Source organism: Equus asinus, chromosome 23 (assembly GCF_041296235.1).
Source record: "Equus asinus isolate D_3611 breed Donkey chromosome 23, EquAss-T2T_v2, whole genome shotgun sequence".
NCBI classification, from domain to species: domain Eukaryota; kingdom Metazoa; phylum Chordata; class Mammalia; order Perissodactyla; family Equidae; genus Equus; species Equus asinus.
Genome location: NC_091812.1, coordinates 64,343,351 through 64,365,780, shown reverse-complemented (window position 1 = coordinate 64,365,780; position 22,430 = coordinate 64,343,351). Strand labels below are relative to the sequence as shown.

The 22,430-nt window shown below is 42.2% G+C and overlaps 1 protein-coding gene across 7 annotated transcripts in view; it reads right to left on the bottom strand.

Moving 5' to 3' along the window:
• Positions 1 to 1,864: 1,864 nt before the first annotated feature.
• AUH (AU RNA binding methylglutaconyl-CoA hydratase) overlaps positions 1,865 to 22,430 on the bottom strand; it is a 152,511-nt gene continuing 131,945 nt past the window's right edge. For 4 of the 7 annotated variants that reach the window (XM_014854670.3, XM_070495982.1, XM_070495980.1 and 1 more), the window contains 4 exons: positions 11,195 to 11,382; positions 7,799 to 7,849; positions 6,586 to 6,633; positions 1,865 to 2,472 (listed from right to left, as the gene is read on the bottom strand). In XM_014854670.3, coding sequence (XP_014710156.2) covers positions 2,395 to 2,472; positions 6,586 to 6,633; positions 7,799 to 7,849; positions 11,195 to 11,382 — 365 coding nt within the window. In that variant the 3' untranslated portion in view covers positions 1,865 to 2,394. Of the gene's footprint in view, positions 2,473 to 6,585; positions 6,634 to 7,798; positions 7,850 to 10,466; positions 10,903 to 11,194; positions 11,383 to 22,430 lie in introns of those variants that run through there. The other 3 variants (XM_070495981.1, XM_070495979.1, XM_044756544.2) reach the window with 2 other exon arrangements.

Sequence of the window (22,430 nt, the reverse complement as noted above, 5' to 3'; positions counted from 1 at the left end):
GTGCTGGGGGGAAACAAAAGGAGCTGCTCGCCCCGTCCCCAAGCACGGCCCCCAGCACCGAGCCGCTGGCCCCAGACAGGGGAGGGCCTCAGGACCGGCCCCCAGCAAGACTGCTCTGCGGAAGAGAAAGGGCAGGGAAGGGCAAACACCTATACAGACCCCTGGGCAGACACGGCTCTCGCTATTCTATAGAAAGTCTGTGACACCTGACCAGATGACGTCTTTGCATTCACATAGACTCCAGTGACGTCATCAGAACTTGCTAAGAAATGGAATGGTGCTCCAGCAGCAGGAGACTAGGATCCAAGTTGGGAGAGACAAGTCATTCAGCACACGCCAATATTTTTTCTCCGTTAACATAATTATTTCCTGCTCACTTAAAATGGAACTAGCATTTGAACATGTCATGGATAGGAGAAAATGACGCTGAAACCTTCAAAGGACTATGAAAACAGGGAGCAGCACTGTACTGGCAAGCTACCCTGCAAGAGATGAACAGCACAAGTTTATCAGTAAGCCAGTGTACACACCACCAGACATTGTCACCAGGGAGCCGAGCGTGAATTGTATTAAGCCTCTTTCACATGACATGATCAGCCCAGCAATCGTCATGAATTTGCAGTGTCAGCAGCGAGGCAGTAAAGGACACAGCGTCACCCTAGCGTGAGTACACACACGGTGAGAACGGCCGCCCGCCGGCAGGGTGGACATCAGTGGATGGCAAGAGTATGCTTGCCTCTTTCAACGTTTTTAGAATTGAGATTGAGAGCTCAATTTCCCAAATTAAAAAATGAAAGCCCCAGGGGTCGGCCCCGTGGCGTAGAGGTCAAGTCTGGTGCACTCTGCTTCGGCAGTCCGGGTTCGTGGGTTCAGATCCTGGGTGCGGACCTACACACTGCTCATCAAGCGATGCTGTGGCGGTGACCAACATATAAAATGGAGGAAGACTGTCACAGATATTAGCTCAGAGCAAGTCTTCCTCACCAAAAAAGTAAACAATAAAAATAAATAAATAAAAGTTCCAGCTATTTTAAAACTTCAATGTCTACACGCTTTCCAAGGGCAGGGCAGGCACCACGTGGTCTGTGTGCGGGAACGCATGGAACAGACTGACTTCCCGCAAGGAGGCACAGCTGTGGCGTTCATTTGGGGGACAGTGGGGTGCTTTCAGGGCTGGCAAATAACGAGGCACACGTCCCAGGAAAGCAGGGCTCCTCCAGCGCTGCCAGACCCAGTCCTGGATGCAGCCTTGGAAGGCGGTCTGGTTTGATATAACGAATACAAAATAAAGCTACCTCAAGCTAGTTTAGAGATCTGCAATGTTCTCCCTTTTGCACACTGAATTCTACCGTTCCCCCTTCCTCACACAATTCCTATCTGTGCCCCCGCCCAGGCCAGGCTGAGTAAACTCAGACATGCCCCGGAGCCTCCATCCCAGGTTGCTTCGCCCAGCCAGGGGCAGAAAGGCCTGAGGTTTCCGTGAGAAGAGGAGATGAGGGGAGTTGTGATCATCTGCTTTCTTTACTGAAATCAGGGACAGACAGCTGGGGCAAGGAAGTGAGAGCCAGCTCCATTTCCCTCAATCCGTGACCCCAAGCCGCTGCAACGGCCAACCTTGGCTGCACCATTTTCTTTCTGGGTGAGGCCAGGGGACCAGGAGGTCTTAGAGGGACAACAGTTCCAGGCGTCTGGCTGGCCTCACCAGGCCTTTGGCCCCAGGCTCTGACTGGGTTACACACCACGTTCCAGGACTAACTGTGCGGAGTCGCCTGACGGAGAGAACCAGCGCGGAAAGGGGGCTTCTCCCAGAACCCAGCGTGCAATGACTTAAGTCACTCAAAAAGAACACGGTGAGAGAAAAACGTCCGAGTTTGCTTTTCACTGATTTTATTTATATTGGGTCATTTTCACTCAGAATATCCACCAATTCCTTTTTCAGTTTAAGATGTACATGTCTGTGTGTATAATCCCTTGGAAACTTTATTTGGTATAACTTCACATTTTTGGTATATAGAAATAATTTTATTTTTGTATTGCAGCACAGTAGACATACAATGTTATTTCCTGGAGTGTGCAATATATTATAAATTATTCACATTAAAAAATTAGGAACAGAAAGCCTCTTATGCAGGAAATATTTAAAAATGTATCCGTAATTTTGAGTCTGAGTTTCGGACAGTATATAGACACTACTGGCTTACACGCCTGGATGGACATGACTTGATACACATTTGAACAAAGAACACACATGGTCCGCTGCTGACGCCCCAGTCACGATGCAGGCAGCGCTTCGCTGTGGTTGCTGGGGCTCCAGGTGCTGAGGCATATGTGGGTCTGAAAGACACTTCCAGAAGGACATTTACTACACTGGCATTTTAAAGATTTCTTTTTCTTCTATTCTCCTTTATAGCGAGGAGGCCTTTTCTCTTTAAAAGCAAGAAGACCTTCAAGTCTGTCTTTCGTTGGGATAGTCTAAGAGAAACAAAATGCTATGTTATCTATACCATAAAGTAAAAACAACCGTAAAAGTTTAGCAAGTTTTATCTAAGAAAACTAATTAGAAGACAATCTAAAATTTTGAAATCTGCTAGTCATTTGAACAATTCTGTGACCAAATTTATCATTCCAACTACAAATAGATTTTTTGCACCATTTCAAATATCCTTTAGAAAAATTAAGAGACTTTATTGTTTAGACAATTTAAGCTTTACAAAAAAATTGAGGGGCCAGCCAGGGGGTGCAGCAGTTAAGTGAGCACGTTCCGCTTTGGCGGCCTGCGGTTCGCCGGTTCCGATCCTGGGTGCAGACATGGCACCGCTTGGCAAGGCATGCTGTGGCAGGCGTCCCACGTATAAAGTAGAGGAAGGTGGGCATGGATGTGAGCTCAGGGCCAGGCTTCCTCAGCAAAAATAGGAGGATTGGCAGCAGATGTTAGCTCAGGGCTAATCTTCCAAGTTTGGCAATTACGAACAAAGCTCTGTAAACATCCATGTGCAGGTTTTTGTGTGAACGTAAGTTTTCAACTCATTTAAGTAAATACATAATAGCAAGACTGCTGGATCATGTCGTCAGACTATGCTTAGCTTTGAAAGAAATGGCAAAATTGTGGCTCGTTTTTGTTTGCATTTCTTAATGACATATGATGTAGAGTATTATTTCCTACACTTTTTGCCATCTGTACATCTACTTTGGAGAGGTGTCTGTTCAAATCTTTTACCCAGTTTTTAATGAGTTATTTCCTTATTGTTGAGTTTTAAAAGTTCCTTGTATCTTTTGGATACAAGTTCTTTATCAGACAGGTGTTTTGTAAAGATTTTTTCTCAGTCTGTGGCTTGTCTTTTCATTCTCTTTACAGTGTCTTTTGCAGAGTAGAAGTTGTTAATTTTGATAAAGTCAAACATCAATTTTTTCTTTCATGGATTATTCTTTTGGTGTTATATCTAAAAGGTCATTGCCAAACCCAAGGTCACCTAGATTTTCTGTGTTATCTTCAAGAAGTTCTATACTTTTTCATTTTAACTTTAGGTCTATGAGCCATTTTGAGTTAATTTTTGTGAGGAGTGTGAGGTCAGGGTCTAGATTCTATTTTTTTGGTAGTTCAGTGTCCAGACGCTTCAGTACTATTTGTTTTCAAGACTATCTTTTCTCCATTAAATTGCCTCTGCTCCTTTGTCAAAGATCAGCTGACTACATTTGTATCACTCTACTTCTGGGCTCCCTATTCTGTTCAGTTGATCTATGTGTCTATTCTTTAGCCATTACCACACTGTCTTGATTACTGTCACTCTACAGCAAGTCTTGAAGTTGGGTAGTGTCAGTCCTCCAACTTTGCTCTTCTTTAATATTGTGTTGGCTAATCTGGGTCTTTGGACTTTCCATATAAACTTTAGAATTAGTTTGCCAACACAAAGTAACTGGCTGAGATTTTCTTTGGGATTGCATTGAATCTACAGATCAAGTTGAGAAGAACTGACATCTTAATAATACTGAGTCTTGCTATCCATGAACATGGAATATCTCTCCATTTATTTAGATCTTGATTTCTTCCACCAGAATTTTGGAGTTTTCCTCCTACAGATCTTACATACATTTCATTAGTATATACTTAAGTATTTTAATTTTTTATGCTAATGTAAATGATGCTGGGCTTTTAATTTCAAATTCCAATTCTTCATTGCTGGTAGATAGGGAAGCAATTGACTTTTGTATATTAACTTTGTATATATAATCTTGCTCTAATTGCTTACTAGTCATAGTGTTTTTTTGTTGCTGATTGAGATTTTCTACATTAACAATCATATCATTTATGAACATATAGTTTTATTTCTTTCTTTCCAATCTGTGTATCTTTTTATTTCTTTTTCTTGTCTTATTCCATTAGCTAGGACTTCTAGTAGAGATTGAAAAACAGTGATAAGAGGGAACATCCTTGCCTTGTTCCTGATCATTAAGTATAATGTTAGCTGTAGGTTTTCTGTAGAAGTTCTTATCAAGTTGAGGACATTCCATCTAATTATAGTTTATTGAGAGTTTTTATCATGAATGTATGTTGGATTTTGTCAAATGTTTTTTCTGCATCTACTGATTTGATCATATAGTTTTTCTCATTTAGCCTGCTGTGATGGATTACATTAACTGATTTTTGAGTGTTGAACCAGCATTGCATTATCTGGGGGAAAAAAAACCATTTGGTGGTGGCATGTAATTCTTTTTATGCATTGTTGGATTTGATTTGCTAATATTTTTGTTGAGGACTTTTACATCTATGTTCATGAGAGATGATGAGCCATAGTTGTCCTTTCTCATAAGGTCTCTGGTTTTGGTATTAGGGTAATTTGGCGTCAGGCCTCATAGAATGAGTTATGGAAGCATTCCTTCTGCTTCTATCTTCTGGAAAAGATTGTAGAGAATTGGTATAATTTCTTCTTAAATGTTTGGTAAATTCACTAGTGAAACCATCTGGGCCTGGTGCTTCCTATTTTGGAAGTTTATTAATTACTGATTTAACTTCTTTAACAAACATAGGACTATTCAGATTATCTGTTTCTCTTTGTGTGAGTTTGGTATATTGCGTCTTTAAAGGAATTGGTCCGTTTCATCTACGTTATCAAATCTGTGGGCATAGAGTTGTTCACAGTATTCCTTTATTATCCTTTCAATGTCCGTGGGATCAGTAGTGATGGCCCTTCTTACATTTCTGATATTGGTTATCTTTTGTCTTTTTTCCTTGGTTAGCCTGGCCTGAAGTTTGTCAATTTTAAAGATCTTTTACAAAGAACCAAAGTCTGGTTTTGTTGATATTTTTCTATTTTCAATTTCATTGATTTCTGCTCTAAAGTTTATTATTTCTTTTTTCTGCTTACTTTGGATTTAATTTGCTCTTTGTCTACTTTCTAAGGTGGAAACATTGATTTTAGATCTTTCTTCTTTTCTAATATATGCATTCAATGCTATAAATTTCTAAGCATTGCTTTTGATACACTCACAAATTTTGGTAAGTTGTATTTTCATTTTGATTTAGTTAAAAATATATTTAAATTCCTCTCGAGACTTCTTCTTCAACACGTTATTTAGAAGTGTGTTAACCTTCATTAAAAAGAGTGAATCCCACTATCAATAAGTGGGGTTTCCCAACTATCTTTCTGTTATTGACTTTTAGTTTATTTCCATTGTGGTCTGACAGAATACTCTGCATGAATTCTGTTATTTTATATTCGATAAGGTGTGATTATGGCCAAATATACTGTTAAAATGTTCCTTTGGGCTCTGAGGCTGTGCATTGGTAAGGGGTGGGTAATCTACTTCATGGCATGTGCTCATCAGTGACAGGTGGTGATTTATGTACACAGACCAGGCACAGAGTAACACTCTAACACAGAGTAATCACTGAGTAACACAGTGTTACTGTGAGTAATCTAAGTAACACAGAGTAATCACTCCTAAGTCACGACACTGCCACGCGTAAATGGGAGCTGCCATGCATAAACGGGAGCTGACGCAGCTTCCAACTCTCAAGAAGGGCAGAACACAATTCTTTTGCTACTTTAGATGCCCTAAAACAAAATGACATGTTTCAAGGAAAAAAAATCAAAAGGAAGGTTGGTTCCTCTATGGAAAGCGCTACTAATCTGGGCACCAAAAAGAAAACTGTATAATGGAGTTAGTGAAGAGGGAAGGCTCAGAAGGTCAGGAAAAGCCAATCTGTCTCAAACACCGAAGTTCCCCGGCAGGCATATGCTCATCATGGCCCTCCTCCCACCTCTCTACACTGGAATGAGGGTTTAAGTCCTCACCCACAAAATACTACATGAGTCAGAGAGAGGTACAGCACAAATGCACTAACTTAATCATTCTAAGAGTCTTCTAAATTATGTAGACGACAGTCATTAGTATGTGGAACATAAGCAGTCACAAGAGCTGCTAAGAGTCAAATAGCAAAAACAACTAATTTCAACCCCTTTGTATGATTTTGGAATAGGCATGAGTGCAATCTTGCTCAGTGATACAGAATTCATTTGACTTACACAGAAGGTAAACATAATTTGCACGGGGCATCCTCACTGAACCTGTGACTGTGTTACATACCTGAGCATAACAAGCTTCTTCTATGGCTAACCCCGTCACTAAATCGACCTGAGGATAAACACACAATGCATTTTCAGCCAGTTACTTTTTAAAATATGGTATACTCAATATAAATTCAAATTTAATAACCCTATTCCAAAAGAACAGAACTGTTTGATAAAATCCAGCAAATCAGAAGTGTGACCAGCACAAGACACTGTGGAACCAGGTCGCTTGGGCAAATTCAGACTCCGCCATCTGGAAGCGTGGCTAAGCTACCTAACCTCTCTGTGCCTCAGAGAGGTCCATCTGAACAAGGAGCCGTCTGTAGTGCCTACCAAATGGGGTACTGTGAGGAGTGAATGAGCTGATGTAGGTGAAGCCTTCATAAAGCATCTAAGATATATACGTACAGCCTGGCACACACCAAGGGTCATATAAGGGGTTTGCTATCAGTACTGTTACTCTTATGATACAATTTTTAAAAAACAATCAAATACTTGGTAAATTTTTAAAACTGCATTTACTGCTAACAAATTCAATCTTTTTACTGCTATGAAGCCCAGGAAGATATAGAGGCCTCTGGGTCTATAAGGAAGAAGTATCTTTCTTTACAATTCCCATAATTTAACCAAAATATAACTGCTGTAATTAGCAGCCCAATGCCAATGGGTGCCTGCACTGCCCCCTCGCCCTGCCTACTTCTCCTCTGCTCTGGGGCCTCCACTCCTTGGGAGCCACCTCCCAGGGTGACCCCAGGACACTCTACAGACCTGCCTGTTTGTGTGTCTCCCTGCAGAAAGGCCATTGAGAGTTAAAGGTGGGGGGAGCTAGGCTCAGCTTTGAGCCAGGATGCTCTCCGCAGAATGTTTTTTTATAATATAATACTGACTGGTGCTGAGAATACACAGAATGCCCTGTTCTTTTGGTTTTCTAGGAACTACTAGCCAATAAATCTATTAACGCAATGGGAAAAATAGCAGGCATGTCATAAGCTGCAAGGCATCAGTCAAATTACAAAATTCTGTGGTTAGGATGCTGAACCAACAACAGCTATAAGCACAGTGCAATCAGTGACGTAGCTAAAAAGAGCCTCAACAGCTTTCAGGAACAGCAGCATTGAAACAGGTATACTTTAGAACATTAAAAAATAATGTAAAATCTAAACATTGCTCATTTAAATTAAATCTCCACTACCTGCTCCAACAACAAACTCAAGGATTAAGGCACTCACCTCCATCCCTTGATTAATTGCTAATTTTGCCACTCTCATTGCAACAGGTCCCTAAGATTTAAAGAAACAGGTTTTAATTATTTATGCAAATTACACTGTATATCTCAGTAAGTTCAGAACTTCCCATGGTTAGATCCACGGCATTGAAGCAACAATGGCTGTAAGAGAGTTGATGTGAAATTTCCTTGAAGAGCTTTGCAAGGACTAACGACTCCACTGCATCGGCGGGTTACAGAGATCCCACAGCACGCTGCGGCACGGCAGGTCCCAAATCTTTAAAGCTTAGCAGGTGCTGAGCGCCCAGTGGGAGAGTTATCCTTCTTCAGCAATCTCCCTAGAAGCTCAGGAGGGAAAAGCAGAGGAGATCAAGTTTCTGGCACAATAGCACACCCATCAGCAGCACAAGAGAAACCTGGGCTAGAGATGAGGCTGACGCTGTCGCTTCACTGGGCTTCAGAGCGCCTCTGTTTCAGACAGTGGCTCTGCATCTTTCCTCCGCAGGCAGCAATAGTAAACATGTGTCCTCCAGGCAGTGCCCCCAGATCACACCAAAGTGTAAAGTGCAAATTAGTCCTTCAGAATGTGTGAGGGTCACAGAGGAAAGAACTGGGAGTCCTTTGTGAGAAGGAAAACAATGCTCTTGTCTTAGAAAACCACAATCCTCCAGATGCAATTTAGTTATCTGGTCGTATTTTACATTCCTAAAAATTGTTTATGGGTGATGAATTAGACTTCAATGGCATATTTTTAAGTGTTTTCTGAATTAAAATGCAAAGGAGACTCTAAATAACAGGCACATCAAAGGACTCTAATAAGCGAATGGATAAAATGCATGACGGCCTGAAAGATGCCATTGTTTTCTATCTAGGCATCTCAATTATCGGCTTTAACCTACCTAAATTCTCTAAGTCACATGCTTAAACACCTTTTCCAGAGGCCAGCTTTCCGAGGCTTAGACAAGCACCTTAGATCCTCCACGTGTGATCTGCACGTGTAGTACACACATTAGCACCATTTTTTTAATGATCAATTCATTTGTTTTTAAACAGAGTGTTCCTCTCAACGAGAATCTTTTCCATCCACTTTTATCACCAGCTGCCCAGACAAGGTGCTTATCAGACTCCGATATGCCCCTTGTGAACATGTAGATATGGATTCAGGGGTCTGGGGAGGGCCTGGGCCTCTGCAGGTCTCCCATGTTCCCAGGGGATGCCCACGCAGCTAGTCCACAGGCCACACTCTGGGTAGCAAGGTTTAATAAACTGTGGGAAACAGGAAAATGAAAATGGTATTACATATGCTTATTTAATTATCTTCTCTTTGAAAATATAAAATAATGCCTCTTCTTCTATACAAATCTTTTTTCTCAGAAAGAAAAATGGAAGTTAACATAGAATACAGAAATCATCTAGAAATACTAATTTTATAGATGCTTTCTAATTATTTGGAAGACTAATCATTCAGTGACAGAGACTACAAAAACAAAAATTTTTCCACCTCAAATGTCGTTTTGTAGCTTTGCATATAGTTTTACAGTTACACATATTCTGAAGTCATTCAACATCTCCCCTGACCTGGGGAAAAATTAATTTTAGCAATTAATGTTCTCAGAGGCATGTCCTCCTGACGGAAGGCCGGCTCGGTTTACCACGTGCTGGAGTGCAGCTGGCTGTGGGAGTGGAGGTGCGGAGGGAGAGGCTCTGAGGCAGGGCGAGTTGTGGGCAGTGATGGCATTAACCACAGACAGTCATGGGAGAAAGCACTTAGTTCCCAGGAATGAGATATGGACTCTGAACCACAGAGACGCCAAGGGGCTAATGAGCCAACTGGGTGGAGCTCTGGAGCAGGGAGCTGAACTGTCACGTCCAAAGACCAAGCGACGCCGGGAGTGCCAGGGCTGGAAGTATGCCATAACCTTTCTTAAAAACGCCCTGTATTTCAACTGAGACAAGCATTGGTCATAAAGTTTAAGCCAAAGGAAGTCATTAAACCGCTACTTAGTTAAACTGTCACTTCTCCTGATACGTGTACCTCTCCTCTCTCTTTAGATGGACATTTCTGTTATTTGGGAGAAATACTAATACTAAAGTTACAGTGAGAGCTTTTCCCCCCTTTTACTTCTTACAGAAAAAATAAATAGAAATAGTAAAAATAAATATCTAGAAAGCTTTACTTTTTACTGCTTTAAGCAGTAAAAATCTTTTCTATTTGCTCCCTCTCCATCAATTCAGAGGGTAAGGCTCTCTCATCTTATATGGGGAATAAATTATCTAGGGCCCTGCCCTGAAAGAGCTTACAGCTCACCCGTTAGTCGAGAAGGACTGGTATCAACAACAGGCAGTGTGGTTTCAGAAACCAACTCAATCGTGAGGCCCCGTCTGACAGATCTCGGGACAGGCGCATCACAGCAGACCTGGGCCTTTGACTGACAACAAAGAACTCCAAGGACACCTTCTGAGACTGGATGCAAAACTCTGAACAAATGTGGGAGTGTATGCATTTTTCTGGAGAGAGAGTTCAGGAGGTTCCCAGAAGCATCCATAGCCCCAAAACAGGTGATGGATCCTGTTTGAGTTAAATGACAGAATGGGAGAGGAAATTATTTGACTCCAGAAGGGGTTGGGGGTCGTGCAGTTCAAAACTCCATTAGAAATAAAGACAAACAATTAATTGTTTACACTGCAAAATCCTTTAATCTGTGATTTCAGAAAGAAGGAATATTTGAACAATAAACCTGGAAGAATGAGAGAGCGAGGAAACTCTGAAAACAGGACCCTTGGTGCACTGCTACGAATATTACTCATAAGGACTGCCTTCGCTGAGTAAATGTGCAGTGAGTTCCAGATTTGCAAGGGTAATTGTGAGGAAGTACACTATACACAAAGCAGGTAAAACAATGCCTATGTCACCATGAAGAGAGACAATGAGACAAACAATTGCCACTGTTCGAGCAGGTCATCTAAAGCAAGCTATGGCCAGGCATACTTGACTGCGGTCTCCTTACATATTTGTGCCTCGATGTGTTTCACCTCGGGGTGAGCCAGTGTGACAGCCCATCCATCGCTGTTTCTCTCCACGTGCATGGCTCAGGTCGGAAGGGTCAGCTGATGAACAAGTGAGGTTGCTAGAAGTTCTGCCCCATGTGACCAATGTGCATGTGACAATCACCAAAGCACGGCTGAAGCATGGGCCTCGGATTATCTTTAAATCCTAACTTCAATTCTGAAGGCTCTTAATGTAAACAAGCACACTATTTCTAGTTTCACTGCTACCACGGACTTCTCTACTTGGGAAGCAAGCCAAGGACATCAGAGGTACTAGAGATGATTGTTGTTTCTGTCGATTTGCTCTAAAGTGATCTAAAAGGAGGAAAAAAGGAAACATAATCAGACATACCTGAGGTAAAAACTCTCTTGCCAGGTCCAAAGCTTTTCTGTAGGCAGCATCCCCCTCCTGGTTCTGCTCTAGGACGTGGCTGACCAAGCCCACTGCTTTGGCTTCTTGGCCATCGAGCACACGCGCAGAGAAGATGAGCTCTTTGGCCAGGGACATTCCAATGGCGCGTGGCAGCCGCTGCGTGCCCCCTGCAGTGGATGGGAGAGAAAGAGCAGGCAATGATTTCATACCCTTTAGTTTTAACATTTCAATGTCTCATTTCTCCATTTATAAAAATAAACCAGGGCCATAAGTTTATATGTCAAAATTATTAACTAGAAAACTACTTCAAAACAGAATCTAATTTCTTAATTAGTTTATAAAATTGATAACACCCCAAAAGCACTTGAGAATCTTCTATCATTATTAAGTGATTCTGACACTTGACTATCACTAGCGTCACAGCTGGTGTGTTTTCTGAATCGAGTCCACAATCATTACCACGTCAGGAACCACAAGATGGCCAGCGATGGGCAAGTAAAGCTGTCCCTTAGCCCATCCACCTGAGGAATGACCGGTCCATCAACCTTGGCATTTTTCTTTCAGTTCAGATAAGACTTATCGAATTCTGAGAAATTCAACTCATGTGCTTTTAAATAATCATGTATGGTAAATGAATTGTACACTAATTTTAATTTAATAAAAATAAAACAGATTAAAAACTCATGAAAACAGGCTTTGTCCTGGTGGTGTTTATTTTTTCCTGCAAGTACTAACTGTCCCCTGTGCACTGCTCCATGGGACCTGTCTGTCTACTCACTCCAGGATCTTCTAGGGATGAGGCCAGGATCTCGTGAAACAGAAAGCTGGACAGAAGCAGGGAACATCCTTATTGGTAGCCTCAATTTCCACCAATAAGAACAGGACAACAGCTACAACATTAGGATTCATCTAAATCGTATCCTTCAAGTGGCTGCGGGGCTGCCCAGGGCACTGGTGGCCAGGGGGCAGAGGAGCGGCTGGTTGCCCAGTTTCAGAGGAGCTCAAGCAAACTGGGTTTCGTTCAGCCCACCAAGGTGAAAGTGTTTTTTTCTGTGTTAGTTACCAACATTTAAAAATGGTGGTGGGTGGGTGATTTCATACACAGACTGATTTCTGCCTGGAAGTCACCTGCAGCTGCACCTTCTGGCTGCAGCGCACGCCAGGCTGCCACAGCTGCCACCACTCTATCACTCCCGTACTTCAGACTGGGAAGTGCTGCTTCCTTTAAACAACTCGAAAAGGAAAGCAAAATCTTTTCTTATTCACATCTCAGTCAAAAGTGGGACAAAGAAAAACAAAGACCACAAGTTTCAAGAAAGCATATTTCCCTTCAGTAATTAAGCATATTCCGCCATGTTTAACAAACAAAGCCATGCCTGCACTGGAAGAACGCACCTTACTATGCTCTTATTAAGCAACCATATTAGGAAGCAGAACCTACCTGTATTTAGAAATTTGGATGACCAAAAAAGGAAACAAAAACAAACCTCAATGAATTGGAAAACAACTGACATTTTCAATAGGGACTGTTTTTGAACACAAATGAGTTGCTTCTGTAAAATGCAGTTATATATTAATTTTTTACACTGCCTAAGCAGTTAGAGATGGTGAGTTTTAAGTGTTTTACTCAATATGGCAGAAAATGTCTGAAAAAATGGAGCACTGACCAATTTAACTCTAACTGTAAATAATGATATTGCTCAGTGTAATAAAGACAGGTTTGAGAAGTCACAGGGCAAGCTGCATGGAAAAGACAAGTCATTTATGGTGTTTCCAACGGCAGCTGATTAGGAGAGAGATATAAATAACACAACCCAGATAGCTATATTTACTCATGGAGCTGATGAGAATTTTCATGAGACTGAAGAACTTATGGATATAGGATTCATGGTAAGCACAACATTAGGAAATGATTCTTTTTTGTGTTCTGTGAAAAGTTTGATGTAGATTGGTCAAAACTAACAAATGTGACCTTCAACGGTCATTGTTAATGACACACTTTTTATTCGACTGAAACTCAATATTTTGCAAGCCCGTAAAGCTTAAGTCCATTCATTACATCATCTCATTTATAGTATCATTCTCCAGGAATAAAGATTTTGTAAACATTTAACAAAGGAACAGTCATGAAACTACCACCAGGAAACAGATCCAGTCCCTTGAGCTGGACGGCATACAGCTCACAGCTCTGCCTGATGAACTGGACGCATAAGAGCAGTCTGCGGGGGGTGAGACGCATGGTGTCAAAGAGAGCTTTCTGTTCTGTTGTAAACAACACATCATAGGATCCCAGGAAAAGGCCTCACCTTGGCTCACCAACTAACACTGCTTCCAAGACTTGGCCTTTTTGGTTGACAGCACAAGCCTTCTACTCTAGGAACCTCATATAAGCGAAATCATACAGTATTTGTCCCTTTGTGACTGGCTTATTTCACTTAGCATAATCTCTTGAAGGTTCATCCCTGTTGTAGCATATGTCAGAATTCCATTCCTTTCTAAGGCTGAACAATACTCCATTGTATGAACATATGTTTTGTTTATTCCTTCATCCATTGGTGGAGACTTGGATTGCTTCCACCTTTTTGGCTATTAGGAATAATGCTGTTATGAATATGTGTATACAAATATCTCTTTGAGAGCCAACTTTCAATTCTTTTGGGTAGACACCCAGAAGGGGTATTGCTGGATCATATAGTAAATTTATGTTTAATTCTTCTGAGGAACAGCCACACTCTCATCCACAGCAGCTGCACTGTTTTACATTCCTACCAACAGGGCACAAGGGCTCCTACTTCTCTCCATCCTCACTGACACTTGGAATATTCTGTTTGTTTTTGGTTTTTTTAGATGTTAGCCATCCTAATGAGTATGAAGTAGTATCTCATTGCATTTCCCTAACAACTAGTGATACTGGGAATCTTTTCATGTGCTTATTGGCAAGATATTGGCTATATCTTCTTTGGAGAAAAATCTACTTAAGTCCTTTGCCCATTTTTTAATTGGGTTTTTTGTTGTTGTTGAATGTCTTTATATATTCTGGATATTAATCCCTTATCAGATATATGATTTGCAAAATATTTTCTCCCATTCCATGGGTTGCCTTTTCACTCTGTTTGATAGTGTCCTTTGATGCACAAAAGTTTTCAATTTTGATGAAATCCAATTTACCTATGTTTTCTTTTGTTGCCTGTGCTTTTGGCATCATATGCAAGAAATAACTGCCAAATCCAACGTCAGGAAGTTTTTCCACTATTTTCTTCTAAGACTTTTGTAGTTTCAACTCTTACAGTAAGGTCTTTGATCCATTCCAAGGTAATTTTTCTACATAGTATAAAGTAAGAGTCCAACTTCATTTTTTGCATGTGGAAATCTAGTTTTTCCAACACTATTTGTTGAAGTGGAATTCTTAAATGGTTACACAAATATGTGATTTAATTCACTCATTTCTACTGAAATTTTATCTTCACGAAACCTGTTTGGTAAGAAATTCTCTGGCCCACGTCCCTATGCTGCAATCAGTATGCAGAATCAAAGACTGATGGTCTGAACTACATTTTTACATTTGTAGAACTGAAGGAACTGCCCCAGGCATAGACAATTTGTGACTTAGAACTTTACAGAAATGATACGACCTGTTCAGTTTGCCTTTCTCAGTTAATAACTGATAGTGGGAGCAAAGGGTTGGACAAATGGAAGTTACCGAACTGTAGCAGAGTATGATACAAAAAACTAAACACGACTGACATGGAACCTCAGATTTCTATAAATATCTCAGGAATAGTTACCCTAAATAGAAAATCTTCTTATGCCGACATTCTGTTCCAGTTGGAAGTACTTCTGTTTATGCTCAGCTATCCTCTATTATGAAATTAAACAAAACTTAACACTGCTGCTCGTCAGGGGCGCCAAGGCTCAGTGCGGCACATCTCACAACCTGAGAGAGAAGACATGCCGCTGAGACCTGCTGTGGAGGACAGGCGTCCCAGCTCAGGCTCCAAATGCAAAGGGGAGTACTAGAGAGAATTATCTCAATTCACATTTTATTCATTCTGAATATTAAATTCCAGTATTAACCTAGAGTGAGGTGAAAACGAAGACAGTGTGTCATATTTCTGTCAGTTGATTTTCTCACGCTAGGCTTACTTCTCTAGATCATACAATGGGCTCAGTGCCTGTAGAGATCTGAGTTCAGGATCAATGAAGTGCCACATCTAAATAGTCTTGGGGACTGATGAAATTAAACAGTGGAATTAAAAACAGAGTTGTCCCCACTGGAATTAAAATTGTTCCACTGACAGCAGCCCTAACGCACTCAGGATCATGGCGCTCTACGAGCATCTATCTATTCAACTCACGCCACTGTCCATCCCAATCACTTCTAACACAGAGCCCCGCTCTGAGGCTCAGAGAGTTTTAATAACTTGCCCAAGTCACAGAGTTAGGCTGCAGCAACATGATTCAAACCAACATCCGCCTGATTCTTATCTACCACGTGGTAAGAAATTAAAGAGTAACTTACGAAATGAATTCACGGCTTGAGATTATTTTATAAAATAAAACGGGTGTGTGTGGTCAATATAAGTAGGTACACAATGTAAGCATCCATATACATATATCAAATGTGCCCAGAAACTTAAGTTGTCTCTGTGGGGTCAACTGATATGTAATGCTCATTTTTTTTCATTTTCTCTTGCTGTATTTCCAAAATGTCTTGCAATATATGGCTAATATGATACTGTAACAGGAATAAAAGTGCTACTCCACTTTTGAAGACCACAGGACAAGGAGGCAAAGAGCCAGCCACTACATAAAAGTGTCCCAAAGCACTTCCTGCCCATGTTCCCAGGAAGCTCTCCAGGCTTCACGAAGCCTCGGCTCTCCTGGGCTGCAGCGGTAGCACTAAGGGATCAGGTGTCAGCAAGCAGGACACTCACGGGTCACTCCTGCAGGGACCCCAAGGCACCATGGAAGACAAGGAGAAACACGAATGTGAGCTGAGAACTGCCATGACCGCTCACAGACTCCTGCCAGAAAACACGTACCTCAACCATTCCTAGGGGCAGTAAATTTAGAGCACATTTGGCTTCCACAAAAAAACAACTATTCCTGAGTCACTTCACCTGAGAGAAAAAGGCAGGCTGTGGTGTCCTAGGAAACTGCATGAGGGTTTATCAGAGTGACAAGCGGAAACTGAGTCCCAAAGCCACATTACAACGAAGAAAAGGAAGCATCCTGGCCACTGACCCTTCCCTTTATAATGTGAGAATGCTCAGAAAATGCTAGCTGTTTCCTAAGGCTTTTTGCCTTGGCTCTGCCAACAAGGAGATTCTGGTTCAGCGATATTGAGGTGGGACCTAAGGTTCTGCACTTCTAACAGGCTCCAACGTTCAGCCCAAGAGACAGTGGGATCTGCTGACCCACTGCTACAAAACATAAGGTGGGAGACGATTCTTTTCTAACAAAGCAACAGAATTTATGTAACTAAATGAGTATTCACCACTTCAGAACAGTCACCTCAAATGCTGTGTACTTGTTATTCAGGACCATTCTGGAAGTCCTCTTTTGGAACTAATTTCCAAGATGACAACACATTTGTCCATTCATTCAAGTACTTATTGCAGCTTCCAGTTCTAGGCATGGGGCTACCGCTGTGATCCAAACAAAGCTCACACTCCCTGGGGGTAGCCCACAATAAGCAACAAATAATACCATGAGACAGCAGGAGAGTAGTTTGTCGGGGTGTGGGGTGCACACAGTTTAGATAGGGCAGCCAGGCTCTGAGGAGGTGACACTGGAGCCAGAACCAGAGGAAGTGAGGTGCGCACAGTGCACAGCTCTTGTGGGGACCGAGTGTGACTCTCAGAGGAGCACAGGGAGGCCAGAGTGGCTGGAGCACAGAGTAGGGTAGTGCAAGTGGCAGCAAGTGCAGCCCAAGAGGAGTAGGGACAGATCCTGTGGGTCCCCTGGGCCTAGAAGGACCTAGGGTTTACTCTGAGGGTAACAGGAAGCCACTGAACATCCAAGAGAATCCTCTGAAAACAGTTGTGTGGGATCGTCATTCTCTAGGGAAGATTTGGGTTTGAGGACAAGCTATGGTCATTATAAGCCACGAGTATGAAGGAGGGAGGGAGGTGTTCATACTATTTGTGGTAGGGCTCCAACAGGTTCAGAGAGAAATTCCAAAACAAGTTCCTAAACGCTTTCAAAGTCTGTCATGTTTTGATTGCCCAATATCCCCCTTAAAAACCGTCCCATTCAAAATCCTGGTCTTGCTTTGGGAGAAGCCCCAACTTGTGTGCAGACTGGGACAGGAGAGAATCCCTCCAGCGGAGGCTGAGGGAGCCAGACCTCCTTCTCTCTGCCCTGGCACAGCTGGGCAGGCATCCAAGTTAGCTGGTCCACTGGCTGTTACTTCTCAGGACTGGGAGTCTTGAATGGGTGACCTTGTAACAAGGAGACTTTCGGAGCTTACAGGCAATGCAGGGCAGTGATGTGCAGACCTGATGATTCTTGTGTTGTGACTCCTGCCATAGTGCGGACTCTCTGGCTCCAGGACTCCAGTTTGTGCTCTAAGCCTTGTTCTCTAACTACCTATTGATTCTGGGAACCTTACAATAAATTTCCTTCTCATTTAGGGTAGCTAGATTCAATTTCTATTCCATGACTTCCAACATTATAAATGATACAATAACATAACTAGTAATTTTATTTTTCTCTCTCAAAAATAGATGAAGCTGAATGGGAGTTATCTGTTTTACTTTTTGCAGGTAAAATTCATTTGTTCAATTACTAATTTATTGGTTGAGTGACCTAATACAGTCATGTGTCAATTAATGATTGTGGTACTATCTGAGAGATGTGTTGTTCGGCAATTTCGTTGTTTGTGACCATCAGAATGTACTTAAACAAACCTAGATGGTATAGCCTACTACACACCTAGTTGGTATGTACTAAGATTAGTACATATGGTACTAACCTTATGGGACCACCGTTGCGCATGCAGTCCAACGTTCACCGAAATGTTGTTACGTGGCACATGAATGCCTGTGCCAGGCACTGTCCTAGGTGCTGAACAAACAGTGGTGAACCAGAAAGACCATCCCTAATCTTGCAAAGCTTACACTTTAGAGGCAGAGAGGGAAGAAAAAGGGCAATAAACAAGAAGACGGACAAGAGAGAAGTGAGGTTGTGATGAGCGTTATGGAGAGAACTTAAGGTAGGGAAAAGGTTCTGAGATAACACTAGATGGCTAGGGTAGACTGTGTGGTGGGGGAGGGCCTGCTAGATGAAGGTGAGGCCCACGTCTGAATGCTAACAAGGCAGCCACGTAAAAATGAGGAAGAACAACACCCAGTGAAGAGATCAGCCATGCGAAGGCCCTGGGGGCAGCTGAGCTCAGCACGTCCAAGAAGACAAAGGAGGCCACTGTAGCTCTGGGGAAAAGGACGTGAAGGAGCAGAAGTAAGGTTGGACAGGCAGGGTTCAGATCACACAGACGCAGTGGAGGTTTACATCTCACTCTACATGTGATGCAAAGACCACTGGAGGGTTTTAAGTGGAAAGTGACATAATTCAATTTGTGTTTTAAAAGCTCTTGGGGGCCAGCCTGATGGCAGAGTAGTTAAGTTTGCGTGCTCCACTTCGGCAGCCTGGGGTTCGTGGATTCAGATCCTGGGGGGAGACCTACACATTGCCTATCAGGCCACGCTGTGGCGGGCGTCCCACATAGAAAATAGAGGAAGATGGGCACAGATGTTAGCTCAGCAAGTCTTCCTCAGCAAAAAGAGGAAGACTGGCAGTGGATATTAGCTCAGGGCTAATCTTCCTCACACACTCACAGAAAAAGCTCTTTGTAAGCTTGCCAGAGAACAGAATATAGGGGCAAGATCAAAACAGGGTGCCCAGTAAGAGGCTCCTGCTGTCCTCCAAGTGCGACATGATAGGGGCTTAGACTGAACTAGGGCAGAGTGGGGAGGAATAGGGGGACAGATACAGGGTAAGTGTGGTCCAAAACTTTTATGCAGGGAGAAAGGAAAATCAGTCTAATACCTAGATGTCTGGCTAGAGTGTGGGAGTAGAAGGTGGACGCTGGGAAGACAAGGGGTGGCAGAGATGCGCTCTGGCCATGTAGCTATGAGGGACTGTCTCCTGACACTGGGAAGACGGGAGGTGGCAGAGGTGCACTCTGGCCATGTAGTTATGAGATGTCTTTTATGTATAAAAGTGGAGCAATCAAGTATGTGACTGGATATGCAATCTAATGTTTATTAATGATCACTATCACAGAGATGACATTCAAAGCCAGGGGCCTGGAGGACATCACCTAGGGAGACTGTTAAGACAGAAAGGAGCAGAGAGGGAGTCAGCAAGACCCTGAGAAGTGCCCAGTGGAGTGAGTAAGGTAGCAGAAATGCAGGAGGAAGGTGAGCTCAGCTGGAGCCAATCACTTCTGGACATCTACCCCACCACCATTCACTTTGGCCTTCTTCCAATGACGAGAAGTCTGCAGGAGCCTTCCAGGAAAGATTTTCCTCACTGAAATAAAGACAGACACCCAGGAATAAAGAGGTCTTCTCCCAGGATGCTGTCATGTCTAATGTGACACTTGGAGCAATGGCAGCCACCTTGGGAGCATGATGGAAGCCAGCAAGAGAAGAAACTTTAAAGATGACATAGCAGAAAGATGTCACTAAGCTCCTGAACTTACCAACCCTGACACTGCCTTACTTTGTGACTTCTTATGACATTGCAGGGTATTTTCTTACTGTTCAACCTACCTAAATAGGATTTCCTATTATTTGTACCAAAAATGTCTATAAACGTAAATGGATTGAGGAAAGCGATCTGAACACCCATTTTGAAGAATGGAAGCAAACATACTGAGGCAGTACGGTAGAACTGCTGGGCAAAGTTAATTACACATTTGAGATACCTGGTCATGAGATGAGTTAGCATGGCTATCTATGTTTTTCCAGCAACTCTAGTCATTTGAGGGCAGGCCCAGAGTAGGCAGATAAGCTGGAACTTTGCCAGACAAGTACAAGAAGAGATGGGGTGCTAAGTAATTAGCAACAGTGAAACTTATTGGGCAGACACTATGTAATAATACTACATAATGTATTATTATGTATATTATTATGTATAATAATGTAATACTATGTAAATGTCCTAAGCACTTCCTGTGTATTAACTCATTTAATCCTTCCACTTCCCCTATAAGGTTGGTGCAAAGGGAGTTGAGGTCATTTGCAAGGAAGTCCTTATCACAAAGGACCATAAAATCTAAGCTGGGTGAGGAGAGGAGAGATGGGCTGAGAGGGAAAGTGTCCATGGATCTGATGACTCAGTGAGGCCCAAGAAGTACTGGCAGGTTGGATGCTGCACAGTGAGATGCAGGAGATTTGGATTCGGAATGGGGCCATTATTGATGAGGATGAAGTCTAGGGTATAACCATGGGGGCAGTGGACTAAGATGGGAAGGAGGCAAAGACCCCTGAAGGTGCAGATACAGAGCTGAAATTCAGTTCTGCAGACAACATGAGATAATCTACATACAGTGCTTATCACAATTCCTGGAACAAATTTTGTGTTTTACAACCTGCTGAATAGCAAGTATTGGAATACTGGGAATCCATCCTTCTAAATGGGAAAAACAATAATACATTCTTAGCCTATCCAAAAGCTCCAAAAAGTTTCCCCAAATATCAATAAAATAGCTGGGAAAAACCTCTTAAACTGCTACGTAACAGTCTACCATGATTTTTGCAATAATATTTAGCATTTCAAACACCAATTACCTAATTATTTAACACAACAAATTCATTAGGGGATATGTTTCTGTGCAGAAAACAAATCTATCAAGTACGAATTACCTTTCCTTCTACGTGGCATTAAACATACAATGTACTGAAAATAAACAAATAATTATATAAATTTTCAAACTGTTTACTGGTGAAATGAAAAGTTCGGGGGGGTGGGGTGAGTCACTGCTGCCCTCGATGAAGGGTGGAGGTCAGCGAAGGTGACAGTGTGCTCCTAAGGGAGTGAGCAGAACTGCAAATACCCGAGGTTTGTTCACGTCCAAATCTAACTCTCTCCCTAGCACTCAACTTCTGGAGGCAGGTGGCTCTGGACCCTTCTCTGTAGCCACAGACAAAACAACAGGATGAAAACACTCAAAATGGATGTCTGCCTTGTTTCTTTTGCTTGTGATCTATCAGTAATACAAAAATGAGTTTGTGACTTAGTTTTTAAATGGTTGATTTTTTTCCTTAATAATTTTCAAAATAGCAAGATGGTTCCCTAGCATTCTCCAGTGGTGACCGTAAGTTTTTAACCTTTGAGAACCACCATAAACTTACAGATTTTAACATATTTGATGCATTAGAATCCACTGCAGTTTTTCTCTTTATTGATGCTCAAACTACCCCATCTTTGCCAGCGGGAACTTACTTAGATCGGCTCTAGAGTCCTTCTGACACGACCTGAACAGTCTTTGAAAACTTCTTGTTACCTGGTATCACTAAATGTTCCAAGCTCATCTCGTACATTCCCTCCCTAGACCTTGAATCAACTACTTCCCCATAGCCCTGGTTCCTTTCAATGAAGCTGTTAAATTTAAAAATTTGACACTTCTGCTAATATTATGACCACACTTACTTAGCCATGGTTTCATATCACGTTCTGCATGTTCTTTTAATGATTTTCTGTTGAGTTTCAAGGCTCCTCTTCTTCAAACAAATGATGATCACTGAGGATGAGCGCTAACAAACGAGAAGAGGGAACAAGTTCTTTGGCAGTAGGGACTTTGCTATGCGGGGCTTCCAGATGCTTAACCTTTTCACTGTCCACTTTATTAAATCCAGCCTCTTTCACAAGACCTACAATTTTATTACTTTGATTTAACCACTTCCTTGAAACCTTAGAAGTCAACCACAAAATTTGGGAACCAGTTTTCTCAAGGCTACATAAAGATCACGAATGGCCATGCAAGTTCCTTCTGTTTCTCCTTTGCTATCCTCAGATGGAATCTTCTATCCTCCAGGTTATCTTATGTCCAAAAAGGTTGCTGAAGCCTTGCCATCACATTTCCAAACCAGTTAGCAGAAAGGAAGAAAAGAAGAAGGGCAAGAAGGTGCTCAGTTTTCAAAGTCATTGATTAAGCTCTAGCCAACAACTTCTGCTTCCACCTCACTGGCTAGAGCTTGGTCACATG